This window comes from Plutella xylostella, chromosome 12 (genome assembly GCF_932276165.1).
Source record: "Plutella xylostella chromosome 12, ilPluXylo3.1, whole genome shotgun sequence".
Classification (NCBI taxonomy): domain Eukaryota; kingdom Metazoa; phylum Arthropoda; class Insecta; order Lepidoptera; family Plutellidae; genus Plutella; species Plutella xylostella.
In genome coordinates, this window is record NC_063992.1 from 2,738,165 (window position 1) to 2,754,583 (window position 16,419).

Here is a 16,419-nt window from a genome sequence, read left to right on the forward strand (position 1 = left end):
TTAATTAATTAATTAAAATTACATCACAATAAATCACAATTGGTATAATTCATACAGTATATTAATTTATATCGGTTCAATTCCATTTAACTATATTTAAAACAAAATAAATGCCGACACCAATTTTTTAAACATTTAATTTAAAATTTGAACCCAATATTAAAGATTTTTAGTCGGCAATATTCTAATTCGCTCTTAAATGTACTTTAATGTTGCAAACAGTATTGTAAAAGATATACATAGCTAAAGAAAATAATCGCTCAGTTTTTATAAAATGAAGAAGTCAGTCTCTCAAGAAGAGCCGAAGCAAAATATGTCTTCGCCTTAAAAGTTCTTGTATGCCGTATTATTTATTCATGAACAATTTGCGTTGCAATCAGGGTACGGTATGGATCTTCAATAATAATGAAACCGGATTTGGCTTTGATATAAAAACTTTTGACCTCCTCCACAAACCGAACGTGGCTTGTGAATTGATAATAAGAAAATACTTTCATCGGGATAATTTGATTGATTATTGATTATTATTCTCAGAACATAATAATTTATACAAAACTGGCCGTCACTGACAAACGCACTTCATAAAAATCAATCATAAAACTTAAAAAAATATTAGTTGTCAGTGGATATGCAAATGGCCAAGCAATGTGACTAAAATTTTAGTTAATATTTTGTGTTGTGTGTTTTATTTTTATATGTAGTATTTTTTGAGTCGTATTTGATTTTGTACAAAATTTCCGTGTTTTAGTATCATTTATTATCGGTGTCTTAATTCTTTTAATGGTTTCGTGAGTGGATCCGTCCAAGTCCAACCTTTCCATGTCGGACCAAATGTATTATGGGGAGGTACGTTCACTTTACTGTCGCGACACTTTCGCAGCATCCACCTTCACCATAAGTAGTTAATCATTTTATTCTCATTGTCTATTCATTATTTTGTGGATCTCCCTCAAAGATCTTTCTCCGAGAACCTTAGTGCGTGGCCCCGAACCATTTTGTCTGTGTGAACTGTTACAAGGCGCGCGTACAATTCGTTAAGCATAAATAAAGGAAAATATCAACCTATCCATTACCTTGTTAAAATAATGTTTTAATTTAAAATTAATGTAAAATCGTATAATAAGCTTCATCGGGATCGTTACTAATCGGCTTCCAGCCAGCAGCATCCACTTGAAGAAGATTATTTTAAAAACTGCACCGAAACGCGTTCGAGCATTAACTTCCCAAAAGATTACACTGATTACACTGATTTTCTAATTTAAATTATTTCTCTTTTCAAACATCTGGCAGTTTTCCGTTAGAGGAAACCGGGGGGAAACGTCACTTATATCGTCTCATTAAATTTAATTACTGCTGCGCTATCAGTCTGTCACAAGTTGCTTACATGTGACGTTCGGGAACAATCTCGGTAAGTGCTCGCACTTTACGTTATAACTTTACGAATACCAGTATAATAATAAGTTGCGAGAGTTGGTTCGGTACCCAGAACTCACTACGTAAATTCATTAATTAGAGTAGGCGACTTTTGAGGGTGTTATAGTCTAGTTTAGTGTCCCATTGTAAAGTTCAAGTAAATACAATATGTAGGTACCATAAAAAGTTATTATAATTAAGCAGAAACAACGATAATTATAATTATTATTATCATTATTATTAGGAATGCCTCTGCCTATATGCACATGCAATATTATGCTAAGTAGTGCTGAAAGCAGAGGAAAAACATTCATGTAGTATTTTTTATACCTACTTATTATTATTAACAATTACAATATAGATATAACCAAAACTATTAAAGTCATTTTAAATTCACAGATCACAAATTTAGCTTCTAACCGTACTTTCGACTTCTTTGCCAGCCGTGATTTCCCCATCCTCCCCTCGTTGATACTACTCAAGAGATAATGAGTGCACACTTTGTATCTCTCTCTAGTTTACATCCCACTAATGTGTAGTAGGAGTAGGGGAGAGGGTAGGGGGAGGGGGTGGAAGTAGTTGTTAATAGAAGAGGTATCGAGGAAACAGGCAGACGCGCGGCTAATCGGCTTATTATTCAGTCAAGCTTTGTAAGTTTTAGACGAGAATACAGAAATACAGACGCCCGAGTCTGAGTAATGGCTCATTGCAAGTTATGGTTTAAGCGATAAAGTTGTATGTACGAGTAGTTGAAATTTAGAGCGACATTCGCCTTGCTAAAACCTCTTTTGGCGAGAAATATGATTATTCCCACATATAATTATTGCCGTAGTATCCGGTTATAATAATTTATTGTTTAAGTTTATAATGAAGTGCGGGCACAATTTAGGTGAATTATTAATGATTCCAATGCTTATAATGATGAACCCTAAGCTGCTCGACAGCTTCTTCTAGACGCGGCAGGAAATAATTAAATCCTTTTGAAATTTAAATCACTTGAAATCACCCTAAAGTTGTCACTCAACCGTCTTACTCCCCAATTACAAACGTTTCCTTTTGGAATGATAAAATGTGCGTGTACATCAAAATGACGAATCCACCGGTCGGCGTGGCAACGATTTTCCATTTAGAGAGCGAGAATTGAAACGCTGACACAAGCGTTTGATATTCGCGATTTTAACACGAAGCTTGGTTGTGGTTTTAGTGTCTTAAAACGAGATTTCTTTTCTACCTCTGGAGGAACGAACGAACGAGAGTTGTTGTGCAATCGGCTCGTTTAATACAACGAGATAGAGTTGTGGCTCTCGTAGCAGCGCTTCGAAATAAAAAAATCGTCATATAGACTGACCCCCAAGCCGTATACACGTAGAACGCTGGGTACCAGTGCCCATCTTTCAGTTTCATAGCTTTTCTGAAATATATCCATAGAAAGAATAAGCGACCTCTAAATTTGTCAGTAATTGCTGAGTTGTCTTGGATCCATTAATTTAATATAATAAAACATGAGTTTTGGCTGACCTGCAAAATAGTGCGAAGGTACATTTAGTTTGAAGACTATCTAACAAGACACAACTCTTTCAATACCCGACTACGAGGTTTCCTAACAAAAAATACTGCAGCACTGTAAAAAAACGCTGAAGCCTATCAATACCGACGCAGGTTTATAATCGAAATTCAGCGAAATCAGCTGAAATTATCCTTTGTGTTATTATCTCGGATCGAATTAGAGAAAAGTTCAAATTCTATGTTCTTTATCCTGTAATTTTCCAGTTCTAGGATACCTATTTTGAAGAGAAAGACCCATTTCAAACCATATTATATTAAACAAATCCTTACAATCTCAAAAAATAAGGCTAAGTGTGTGCTGTATGTGTACATTCATTTCAATATTTTCTATCGTGTTTCAGATCCCCGTGAACGTCAATAACACCCTGGCACATTTAGGTGAGTACGCTTGTATTTGTAGCCCCGTTGTTCATATACTATATCCTCCAGTGCGGCCCTACGATGCCAACCGACAACACTAGTTTAATTTACTAACAACAAGCTACAATATTATGTAATTCCCCAAAACCACAACACTTTTTGCAAATATCATCTCAAAGATGCATAAATGCTGGGAACTTTGAAACAGTTGCAAGTTGGCGAGACTTGAGTATCCTGCCTGGACCCAGATAAACCCTTGTCACTATATAAAACAGGCGCAGTGGCGGATTTACAAATTTGCCGCCCGTAGGCCATTAATATTTTGCCGCCCCTACTGACTTTTGAAATTCAATACGTTAGTTTAATTCCGTTATTAGTACGATAGTGAACTTAATGATATTTCTGTCTTAAATGACAGACTACTAGATAATTTTTGCAACCCGCTATGTACCTACTAATGCGGGGTAGGCAGAGGTACATTGCTGCACCCATTTTTCGCCAGAGTGTTATGTTAGTCCCAATGTAATAGGGGGCGGGCCTATTGCCATTTTACGGGCACCTCCAAGACCCGAGAACAAATGTCTGTGTTTAAACAAATATCTGCCCCAGCCGGGAATCGAACCCGGGACCATCGGCTCAGTGGTCAGGGTCACTAACCACTACGCCATTCGGTCGTCATGAGATCAAATAAGTTTTACATTATTTTCTTTCGAGATTTTAAATTTGCATAGCTAATCATCAATTAACTAGGTATATTTTCGTATGAAATATCTTTCATGAGTTCTGACTCTATGCACAAAAGAAGAAGAAGCATTAAGCTTTTCTTAACTTCAAGTAGATCGTAGGTAGTTTTTAACCCGTTTAAAGCAATAAAAGCTTCTCTCACCTGAACAATTTGTCACCGATGCGAAGTGCTATCCAAGTTTGGATAAATAATAATATGCTCCAAATTCTGTTTTCGCAGAAGCAAAGATAGATATGTAATGATCCAGAATCTGGTTTAATCGAAATATTACAAAGCGTTTATTAATCGTTTTCGTATTTTATAATCGTAATTTATACATGGATTGTGTACACGTATAATTATTTATATAAAAAAAAACTAAGAAAGCTATTCCACCAAAAACATTAAATGTAAAAAAAAGCCAAGTCTCTCGATGCAGTCTTTCCACCGTAAAAAGTTATGATATCTCATAGAAGCCAAGTTTATTCAAATTATTTTGTAGTTATAAATCAACATTTAGTAATTTTATCAATAGTTTTCTTTATATTATAATTACAGTGCCTTGGCAATGAAACAAATAAAACGGCATTTTAGGTTACGCAAAACCGCATATGTAAACATTAGTATTCTTAATTACTGTATTAGAGCATGTGTAGTCGGTAAGTCGGTAGTGACCATCATGATAAACACTATAATTGTAATATAAAGAAAACTAATGATAAAATTACTAAATGTCGATTTATAACTACAAAATAATTTGAATAGGACTTGGCTTCTATGAGATCTCATAACTTTTTGTCAGTTGGTCAGTGAGTCAGTGAGTGACAAAATGGAGTAACTTTGATCGACCGTAACTCCTAAACTATAAAACTATCAATTCAATTGGCATGTAATTTCGAAATTAAGCTTCTTATAATGCCTACTATTTTTCGCCGAAAACCTAAACTAGCTTTATCCACATCGAAGATATAGGTGCGAAACTGCCGCGAATCGATTCTAGAAAAGATGGTACGGCCGTGCCCGTTTTGCTCGAGAATAGAATAGAATAGAATATTTTTTATTTGCATGAATGTAGGTAAATGGCAAGTTATTACAAATTATAAGTACAGCTACATCCTGCCCTTTGGGGGCGTACAAATATTATTACATGAGTATTTGGTGCATGCATACCATTAATAATAAAATTACAAAATACAAAGCTAGTCATAATATATTATATTACAAATTGTCAGCAAAAAATTCACGTACATTATAATATGTCTTTTCTACAAGAAGTTTTTTTAATTGATTTTTAAACTGTATCATATTATTCGTCTCTCTTATATCTTGCGGTAAGTGGTTAAAGATTTTTGTTGACATTCCAAATATACTATTATCGAAGAGAGCTGTCCTCCTCGAGAACGCACATAGTTTATGTTCGTGCCTTCTACTCTTTAACGTTGTAAATCTATTTAAATTCGATTTGACGAATACTGCAACTTCATAAATATATAAGCTTGGTAATGTCATCAATTTAAGTTTTTTGAAATGTGGTTTGCATGTATCAGTTTGCTTTAGTCTAAAAATTGCTCGGACACATCTTTTTTGAGCTTTAAATGCACTCTCTTTGTCTGTTGAGTTGCCCCAAAATATAATCCCATATCTTAGTGTGGATACAACGTAAGCATGATATGCAGTTAGTACTGTTTCCTGGTTTGATTTTTTTGAGAGCATATAAAGTGCAAAGGCAAACTTGTTTAATTTAGTACATACAGCGTTAATCTGATGTTTCCATGTCAAATGAGAGTCAATTACTAATCCTAGAAATTTATGACTTTTCACATTACATAAGGAATTATTTTGATATGTCACATTTATGTCAGTGGGTTCATTTTTATTATATATTGAAGTAAATGTCATAATTTTGGATTTTTCGATATTTATAATGAAATTATTCAGTGATAACCAATTAATTATACTATTTAAATTATCTTGAATGTCATTCTCGTGTTTATTTTTATCAATACCCCTAAATATTACTGTGCTGTCATCTGCAAATAGTACTACAGGATGGCTTGTTGCTTTAGGAAAGTCATTAATATATATTAGAAAGAGCAGTGGCCCTAAAACACTACCCTGGGGTACCCCATATTTGACTACTGCTGTTTCTGAAATATAATCCGTGCTTGTTTTAGTAACAGGATCAATTTTTTTAATTTTTGTGATTTGTTCTCTATGCTCAAGATACGATTTTAAGAGATTGAGTACATTACCTCTTATACCATACGCATACAGCTTCTTTGCAAGTATGTTATGATCAACAAGGTCGAAAGCCTTTGTAAGATCCATGTACATTGCACTAACCAATTGCCTTTTGTCAACACTAGTATAGACTTTTAGTAAAAAATCATATATTGTGGAGTTAATATTTTTATTTTTACGGAATCCTGCTTGTTCTGTTGCAAAAATGCCATTCTTTTCAAAGAAATTATAAATGTTATTATAGATGACTCTTTCAAATATTTTAGAGATAATGGGTATAAGGGCTACTGGGCGATAGTATTCCATATTTTCTCTGCTTAGTTTTTTAAAGATTGGTATTATTACAGTTCTTTTAAGAGCTGTCGGAAATATACCTTGTTCTATACATAAATTTATGATGTAGGAAAGAATTGGACTTATAGAACAGGCTACATATTTTAATACTTTTGTACATATGCGATCATAGCCTGTACTATTAGTATCTTTTAGGTTACGTATAATTTTGTAAATACTATCCGGCGTTGTTGGGCCAAGAAAAACAGACTTTTCATTACTTTCTATATGATTATTGATTGCATCAGTATTTTTCGTATGTTGAGAAAGCGATGAAAGTCTATCTGCTTAGTTTGTAAAAAAATCATTGAACTCTTGTGCTATTTTTTGTGGATTCTGAATAAGTCGATTTCCAATTTTTATTTGTGTAATGTCCTCACTAGGAAATTGACATTTCGTTTTTTTAATGGTCTTCCATGTCGCTTTACATTTATTATCAGAATTTTTTATGTAATAGTTATTTTGTGCCTTTTGCGTTTGAAGAACTACACGTTTAAGACGTTTGCTATAATTTTTAAGTTCTTGTTTATTTTTTTCACTTGGATTTTTTCTATATTCCCATAATTTTTTACGTTTTTTCTTTGAACATAGTTTTATACCTTTAGATATCCACTTCGGTCGACATTTTGAGGATATTTTTATTTTCACAAAAGGAAAATAAAGATCATAGTACAATTTAAAGGTATCATAAAATAAATCAAAGGCTTGGTTAGCCTCAGTTTGATCGTACACTTCCCTGAAAGTTAATTTAGAAAGACAATCTTTAAAACAATTTAAATTTTCCGTAGAATAATCCTGTCGTTCCACAAACCAATGATCAAGGCTACATGTTTTTTCTACTGGACATTCAAACAATTGAGCTGTATGGTCTGATAGAGCCAGCTCTATCACACTAGCTTTCGAGCCTCTAATGTTATGGATGAAATTATCCAAACATGTACCGCTGCTTAGTCTAGTTGGTTCATTAATAGAGAGTTTCAAGTTGTAGCTATGTAGTAACTGTTCAAAATCGGTACTCAATTTAGTTTTTTTCATTCGGTCTATGTTAAAGTCTCCACATATAATCAGTTTATTTGAAGCTTTGTAGCATAGTGATGTCAAAAGTTTATGTAATGTAATATAAAAAAGGTCAATGGTTTTCGAGTCATATTTGGGAGGTCTATAAATACATATAATATCAATATTGTGGTCTATTAGATTAACACCACAACATTCAAATATATTCGGGATGTTCAGATCCTTAATACATATTATTTCCTTGTACTTATGGGTTTGTGACAAGAGAATGCATGATCCACCATAACTATTTTGTCTGCAATAGTAAGCCGCTAGTTTGAAATTGTTTACGTTTAGAAATGTTGCAGTATTGTCGGTCATTTTATGTTCTGTAATACATAATATATCAGTACGGATGCCCTTATCGAGGAGTTCGCTCAATACAACAGTAAGTAGATCAGATTTCGATAATAAGCCATTTATATTCTGATGCATTATTCGTTTAGAGTTATACACGAAAAAACTTTGAATTTTTGTTACATTCTGTAGATATAACCTGTTTATTTTTTGTATGTTGCAAACTAAAGAGATAGGGAATAGTTCCTTTAGCATATTTCTGTTCTTTATTCAAAACTTGTTGCACCTTGTTTTTTGAATTTTGTAAATTAAAGAAATATGGTATGGTACCCTTAGCATATCTCTTTTGTTCTTTATTGATACGTTGAATATGTTGTGGCAATTTTTTTACAAACTCTGTTTGGTATTTTTGGGCATCAATCTCTATATTTAATTTGAAACATATTTTATCCAATAATGTTGGTAGTTTATACATAGTTTTCAAATCGTTTGTATTTATAACAGTACAATTTACAAACTGTTTCTCCAATGAGTATAATATCTTGTTTAGAGTATGGGACATTTTGCTTTGGTTTTCATCAACACATAATAGAAATATATCATTGTTCTTAAATCTAATTAAAGTTTCTTGCAACTCAGTCAAAAATACATGCTTATTTACATCATGATTTCCAGTTGACAGTATGATGATATCCTGCGTACTTAGAGAGCTAAGCGTAGTTTTGGAAGAGCCTATTATTTGCTTAGTATTGGCAAATGCGATCACAGTAGATGATATCTGATAAAGATCATTCCATTTGTACTGCCGAGCTTTCAACATTAAGCTAGCTAATCCCCGTACACTTTCATCACCTAAGATATGTATTTTATATGGTTTATTTGAAGAGATGGCTTCGCTCTGTGTTGTTTTAATTCTCTTTTCCTGTAATATTTTTGGTAAAGTCATAGTCATGGTATTGTGAGCGTAAGGTGAAGTTTTTGTCTCCGGAGCAACACATTTTGATGTGCATGGTATAGGAGTGGTCGGTGTGTGATTTTTACTGTCTTTCACCAGATTCGTAGGCATTCTCTCTACTGAGGTATTTGCATTTTTGGCATTAATGTTCGAGGATTTACTGGGAGTAGAGGTCTTCTGTTTATGCTTCTTTGGAGTCGAATACTTTGTAAGTTTTTTAACCAATTCATATTTTTTTCTTAGTGCATCTAGTTCATTAGCTAGACTTGAGTTTTGAAGTGATAATTCTTTTACTTCATTATGAGCAATGGCTACTTGTAGTTTAAGTTCTTTGATTTCACTTTCAACATTTAAACAGGTGCTTCCATCTGCAGACAAGTCTGGTAAACTACAGGTGCTGCCATCTATAGTTTGAGAAGATAACTCTTTTCCGTCCAGCTTTCATTGTTGGTCTCTGATTTAGTACTAGTTCCTCTTCGAAATGTTATATTAGTGAAATAATCCATGACTAATATTCTTTTTACTTTTTTCGTTATGGTTGGTCTTGAACCTGTGTTCGTTTTTACTTCTTAAGTGAAATAAATCACAAAAAGAGCGGAGCATGCAGAACTGAGAATCGAACCCGTGTTACCTTAGGGTCGTAGTCGATGTCTTAACCAACTGATCTACGATCGCTTTGGCATTGTAGGCGAATTAATCCATTAGATTATACATTTTTCCACGGATTGACAGTTAGTGGACTTTGACCAAGTCAGACAGTGATTCACCAAATAGCTTATTGATAAATTCACTCATATCACTGTAATAAGGTATTTTCGCCACACTTTGAATAAAAATAGTTTTAAAATACACTTTAATTGCACTTAGTAGTGATTGGCACTTATCAAGTGTTCTAAATTTCAATTATAAGCACGATTTGTTAGTGTTTACTTGTTTTCGTTTTTCTATTTGTAGTTCTGGAATATTTGTCTCACAAACACTGTCACTGATAATTTCTAAGTTGTTAATTGGTTTTTAATGACTTTTATACACTTTGATCACGTATTTATAATTAATTAAAATTTTCAAAACTGGAGTAATAATTCGACTTGTTGGCACTGCCGTGCCCCAGATTTGCCAAATTTGCCGCCCCTCTCAATCTGCCGCCCTAGGCACTGGCCTTTTTGGCCTATAGGTAAATCCGCCACTGAACAGGCGAGAACTACGACACGACGAAATTACTTCCTCCGCTGTGACTTTTCAACTGGAACTCTTTGTCTTACTTTGAATTTGTGCCGTGAAGCACTGGCGAGTAGGTAACCTTGGTGTGAGTGTAAATATTGAGGAATTTGCTGAACGAGCGTCGCTTTTGTAGGATTTTAAAGAACTTAAAAAACAGGTCATACATAGCTACCTAAGTTTTTATAATATATAAAGCTGGATTACCACTCACTGATTCATTGACATAGTAGTTCTCCCAGAAGGAGCCATTTTTTGATATGAAAATGTTTTAGGGAAATGTACAGGGTGCTCGGGTGAGTAGAGAAAAAATCCGACTTTTGAAAAAAAGTTGTAAAAAAAAAAAATTTTTTTTGTTCCTCTTTTTTGGTGACCATACATTTTTTTATATTTTGAGGGTGTTTTCAGAATGCCTGACAGATTATAAAAAAAATATAAAAAAATAAAAAAACAAAATGGCGGCCGAGTTGCAGTGAAGCAAAGTTTAGGGCGTGTCAGACCCGACTTGAGGTGAATTGATCTCCCGGAAGGGGGGGAGGTGGGGGGATGGTGTTTTTTGTAAACGGTGGGGCACATGATGAAATTTAAAGGAAAATTCCAAAAAATGATTTTTTTTTAATTGCGGGGGGAGGGGAGATTTTTTTATAAAAACGTGTTTTTTCGGGGATTTTCAAAGCATTTTTTTATTGTGTTCGAGGCATTTGACAGGTTTGACTTGTATGGAGCGGTTGTGAAGTTTGACGAGTAGAGTTGCCATGTGAAAAAAAATTCCCCATTTTTAGGGTAAATTTTGAGATTTTCCCCAAAAACATGAAAAGTAGAAATGGCCACTTTTGATTTTAAAATTTGATGCAGTTTTGTCGGAAAGACCCGTACTAATGACATTTGACCATTTTTATTACTTTCGACTGGCAACCCTGCGCGATAGGCGAGATTATATTTTTTCGGATTTTTTTACGTCGACCCAACTTGAGGTGATTTGATCTCCCAGAAGGGAGGCAGGTGGGGTGATGATTTTTTTTGGACACGGTCTGTTGTATGGTGCAGTTTATGGGAAAATTCCGAAAAGTTGAAAAAACAAAATGGCGGACTGCTTTGGCGGCCATTTTGTAAAAGTGACTTTTTTTCACGATTTTTGATTGGTTTTTTCACATGTTTAGAGTGGTAGGGGAGATTTGTCTTGTATAGCGCATTTGTGTAGTTTGTTGGGTAGACTATACCAGTTAAATAAAATTTCCCCATTTTTAGGGAAAATTTTGAGATTTTCCCCAATAACCTGAAAAATAGAAATAACCGTTTTGAATTTTAAAAAATGATGCAGTTTAGTCAGAAAGGCTCATACTAATGACGTTTGACTATTTTTATTACTTTCGGCTGGCAACCCTGAGAAATACGGGAGATTATATTTTTGAAAAAGTTCGACGTCGATTCAAGTTGAGGTGAATTGATCTCCCAGAAGGGGGGAAGGTGGGGTGATGTTTTTCTTTGTACATGGTTGGATATATGGTGAAATTCATGGGAAAATTCCCAAAAGTGCAAAAAACAAAATGGCGGACGAAGTGGCAGCCATTTTGTAAAAGAGAAATTTCACATGTTTTAAGGCTATTTCACCTGTATTGACGTGTCTGGCAGTTTTGACTTGTAGAGCGCGTTTGTGTAGGTGAATGCATTTAGTTTGATTATGAAATAAAAACTCCCCATTTTTAGGGAAAAAAACCAAATTTCCCTAAAAACATGGGAAATTTTACATAAATATGCAATTTTATCGTTTTGTGATGGTCTGAGGGGATTCAAATGTATGGCGCGTTTATGTAGTTAAATGCATAGATTTTAAATTAATAATAAAAACTCCGCACTTACAGGAAAAAAAACAAAATTTCCCTAAAAGCATGGGAAAATTTACATAAATATGCAATTTTATCACTTTGAGATGGTCTGAGGGGTTTCGAATGTATAGCGTGTTTGTGCAGTTAAATGCACACAATTTTAATTTAAAATAAAAACTCCCCACTTATGGGGAAAAAAATCAAAATTTCCCTAAAAACGTATAAAAAATTACCAACATTAGCAATTTCACCCCGTTGAAGTGGTCAGACAGATTTATGGTATAAAGTGCATTTGTGTAGATAAATACAAACAATAATTATTTAAAATAAAAACTCCCCACTTCTAGGGAAAAAATCAAAATTTCCCTAAAAACGTACAAAAAATTACCAACATTAGCAATTTCGCCCCGTTGAAGTGGTCAGACAGATTTATGGTATATGGCGCATTTGTGTAAATAAATACAAACAATAATTATTTAAAATGAAAACTCGCCACTTCTAGGGAAAAAATCAAAATTTCCCTAAAAACGTACAAAAAATTACCAACATTAGCAATTTTACCCCGTTGAAGTGGTCAGACAGATTTATAGTATATGGCGCATTTGTGTAGATAAATACAAAAAATAATTATATTATAATAAAAACTCCCCACTTGTAGGGAAAAAATCAAAATTTCCCTAAAAACGTAGAAAAAATTACCAACATTAGCAATTTCATCTCTTTGAAGTGGTCAGACAGATTTATGGTATATGGCGTATTTGTGAAGATAAATACAAACAATTATTATTTAAAATAAAAACTCCCCACTTTTAGGGGAAAAAATATTTTCCCTAAAAACATACAAAATGTAAATCAACTTTACCACAGATTAAGTGCCGAGCGCAGCGAGGCCATAGTCCTCCTACAAGCTATACCAAAATAAAACCAGCCGAGCGCAGCGAGGCATCCGATCGACAAGTAACCCTGCCACAAAGAAAAGAAATCCGAGCGAAGCGAGCCATTACGTATCATAATTATTATTATCAATAAAGAAAAACTACGGGAAAAGTCCCGTTTAAGAAGTGGAAAGCCGAGCGAAGCGAGGCAAAACAACCTAAACCATCAATTCAAAACCTAGAGAGCCGAGCGGAGCGAGGCAAAAATACTGAAATCAACATCCGGAAACCCGATGAGCCGAGCGAAGCGAGGCTAAAGCGCAATAAACAGCAAGTGCCTATGTAACTGCAAAGCCGAACGAAGCGAGGAAAAACAACCGAAATTATCATTCCGAGACCTAGAGATTTACTTTAATCACCAACTGCCTGTTTGACTGGAGAGCCGAGCGCAGCGAGGCAAAACAATCCAAACCATCATACCTCAAACCTTGGTGAGCCGAGCGCAGCGAGGCAAAACATTTCAAAACATCATACCACAAACACTGAAGAGCCGAGCGCAGCGAGGCAATACAACTTAAGTATAACCTTACCGTAAAAGAGGAGCCAAGCGAAGCGAGGCAAAACAAGGCGAACCACCATACTTCAAACCCTGGAGAGCCGAGCGAAGCGAGGCAACACTACTCAAACCCTCGTCAACACAACTATATAACCTGAGAGCCGATTGTGGCTAAGAAATAACTTGAATGAATATAAAAGAAAGACAAAGTGTAAGTTTGTTTGGCCGCGTTTATAGTTCCATACGTGTGCGACCAATTATAAATTAAATTGAAGTAAAGCATAGTTCTATAATGTTAAAAAACGCACTTTATCCTACTTACTTTGTCTTAAACAGCAAACCCACATAAGAAATTAATTAATAAAAAAGCCTGTAAATTTCGTTTCTATGAAAAATTTTCTTTTCAGGACAGAGTAAACTAATAATCGAGACGCTAGAAAAACGCGCAAATGGAGGTGACTCAGATTTATGAGGTGGTAAAGAACCCAATATTTGTACACAAAACGATGTCGGCTCGCTACTAGGTGAAGTTTACGAAACCAAAAAAAAGAAAACCGGCCAAGTGCGAGTCGGGCTCGCGCACAAAGGGTTCCGTAGCAGCAATTACAGTTAAATCAACCTATCTCAAAAACTATAAGAGATACTTTGATCAAACCAAAAATCGTTGAAAGAGTTAATTAGCATGCATCACCTCTATTTTTTTTAGAATTTTATACCCCGTAGTTATAAAAATAGAGGGGGGGGGGACATACTTTTTACGACTTTGAGAGCTGATATCTCAAAAACCGTTCACTTTAAGAAAAATGTTTTTTAGAAAACTATATATCATTTTAAAAGACCTTTCCATTGATACCCCACACGGGTATGTACATCGAAAAAAAAAATTCATCCCTCAGTTACATGTATGGGGGGCCCCACCCCCAATTCTTTTTTTTACTATTTAGTGTCATATTTTTGTAGCGGATCATACAACACATATTCCCATCAAATTTCATCACTGTAGTACTTATAGTTTCCGAGTAAATCGGCTGTGACAGACGGACAGACGGACAGACGGACAGACGGACAGACGGACAGACGGACATGACGAAACTATAAGGGTTCCGTTTTTGCCATTTTGGCTACGGAACCCTAAAAATGGCCATATAGATCAGTTTCTCTACCGTATTTGTGTGAGACAATCCATAATTCATAATGAAAATAGTTTTCACGGCAAATATTAACATTCCTGTGGAGTTTTTTTTTATGTAGGTAAAGCCAAATTCAAGAAGTATCCGTTGTACAATCCGGGCAATGAATAAGTTCCACTCACAAAATGCCGACCCCATACGACCCCAATTTATACAAAGATTTAATTTAAAATTAGAACCAAATATTACCGTTTTTAGTTGGTAATATCCTGACGCTCTATTAAATGTACGTGAATGTTGCAGAAGACGGCACTAAGCTAGATTTTCCGTTTAGCTTTTCTCAGTGGAACCTTTTCATTGCCCGGGACTGTACAACGGATATTTCTTGAATTTGTAAGTTGTGAGTGTATTATGACAAAGTCAATACCCATCTGTTACCAAATTTCATACTGAAATTGGATTTCAAGCGACAACTAAACCCCATAAAATATTCGATACGATATAGTCAAGTGAATAACCGTATCTCACCAAAATTCATACTGAAAACCGTATCCCACCTAAAACAAAATCATCAGTACCCCTGTTATAAAGAAATTCATAGTGAACACAGTTTTTAAGGCATAACAAAACGCAAAAGTATTTGCTACGGTATGGTCAAGTCAATACCCTGATGAAACCGAAATTCATATCGAAAACTGTATCCCCCCTGAAACAAAATCATCAGTACCCCTTTTATAACGAAATTCATACTGAAAACAGTTTTTAATCCAAAACAAAACACAACAAAGACTTGCTACGTTTTGTTCAAGTCAATACCCTGCTGAAACCGAAATTCATACTGAAAACTAATCCCACCTGAAATAAAAATCATCAGTACCCCTTTAATGAAGACATTCATAGTGAAAAAACAGTTTTTAAGGCGTAAAAAAACGAAAGAAATATTTACTACGATATGTTCAAGTCAATACCCTGCTGAAACCGAACCAAAAGCATCAAAGCCCCGCGCGGCTGCTTGCAGCCCGCGCCACAACGCAACCTCTAGTTTTTTTATAAAATTCATCATCCCTAAAGACCTTTTGTATTTACATACTTGCAAAAAAGCTTTCTCTTTTCCTTGACTTCACAAATAAGCGTTAGGAACTTATATGATTTTCATAATGAATTATAATTTTTGCGGCCAACAATGGAATATGTGTACATGTAAATATTTAATGGTATGATGAGATTATACAATACAGCCATGGTCGGAAATATTTAGGTACATAAGGTAATTTTCCTAAACAGCTACATTTATGGTTTTACTAACATCTTGAATCTTTGTAAAATATTATCTAAAACTTCAGATTCTCTGTTGCTATATTTTTTTTATATCCAGTTAGTTTACCACTTGTAACAAAATGGCTTAGACCGTCAGCATTGATCCCGCGTAATCTAGCGTCCTCTAGCACAGACGCTTCTAAACCCGTTGGCTTAGCCCATGTGACAACACAGACCTACCCCATTTCAGTGTCATCAAAACGGTCACCCAAAGTAATTAAAATGTCCAACTGATTTGCTAAAATCAAAATAAGTTAATCCTTTCATACCCTCCCGTCTTATCATTCAAACTCATCGTATATAAATTAAATTACACTGGGGCGAGGCAACATAAACGTGAAAGAAAAAATATTGGTTTATGTATTTATTTCTTCATTTCCTCGCCAGCGCCCTCTGGGGTTAACTTAGTGCAACACGGGGCGGCCGCCATATTGGATCTGTATTTACAAGGCGGGAAAAGTAAATTACATGTAGCTAAAGGATTGATTGTTGCTACCAATCTCAAGAGATTGCAGTCTGCAATTTTACTGCAGCTGTGAGAAGGAAAGGAAA

At 34.8% G+C, this 16,419-nt stretch overlaps 1 protein-coding gene across 7 annotated transcripts in view; it reads left to right on the forward strand.

The window, feature by feature from the left end:
- LOC105388446 (CUGBP Elav-like family member 1) overlaps positions 1-16,419 on the forward strand; it is a 262,076-nt gene that overhangs the window by 13,040 nt on the left and 232,617 nt on the right. For 2 of the 7 annotated variants that reach the window (XM_048624508.1, XM_038119469.2), the window contains exons 1-2: positions 624-846; positions 3,321-3,357. In XM_048624508.1, coding sequence (XP_048480465.1) covers positions 820-846; positions 3,321-3,357 — 64 coding nt within the window. In that variant the 5' untranslated portion in view covers positions 624-819. Of the gene's footprint in view, positions 1-622; positions 847-3,320; positions 3,358-16,419 lie in introns of those variants that run through there. The other 5 variants (XM_048624510.1, XM_048624511.1, XM_038119470.2 and 2 more) reach the window with 4 other exon arrangements.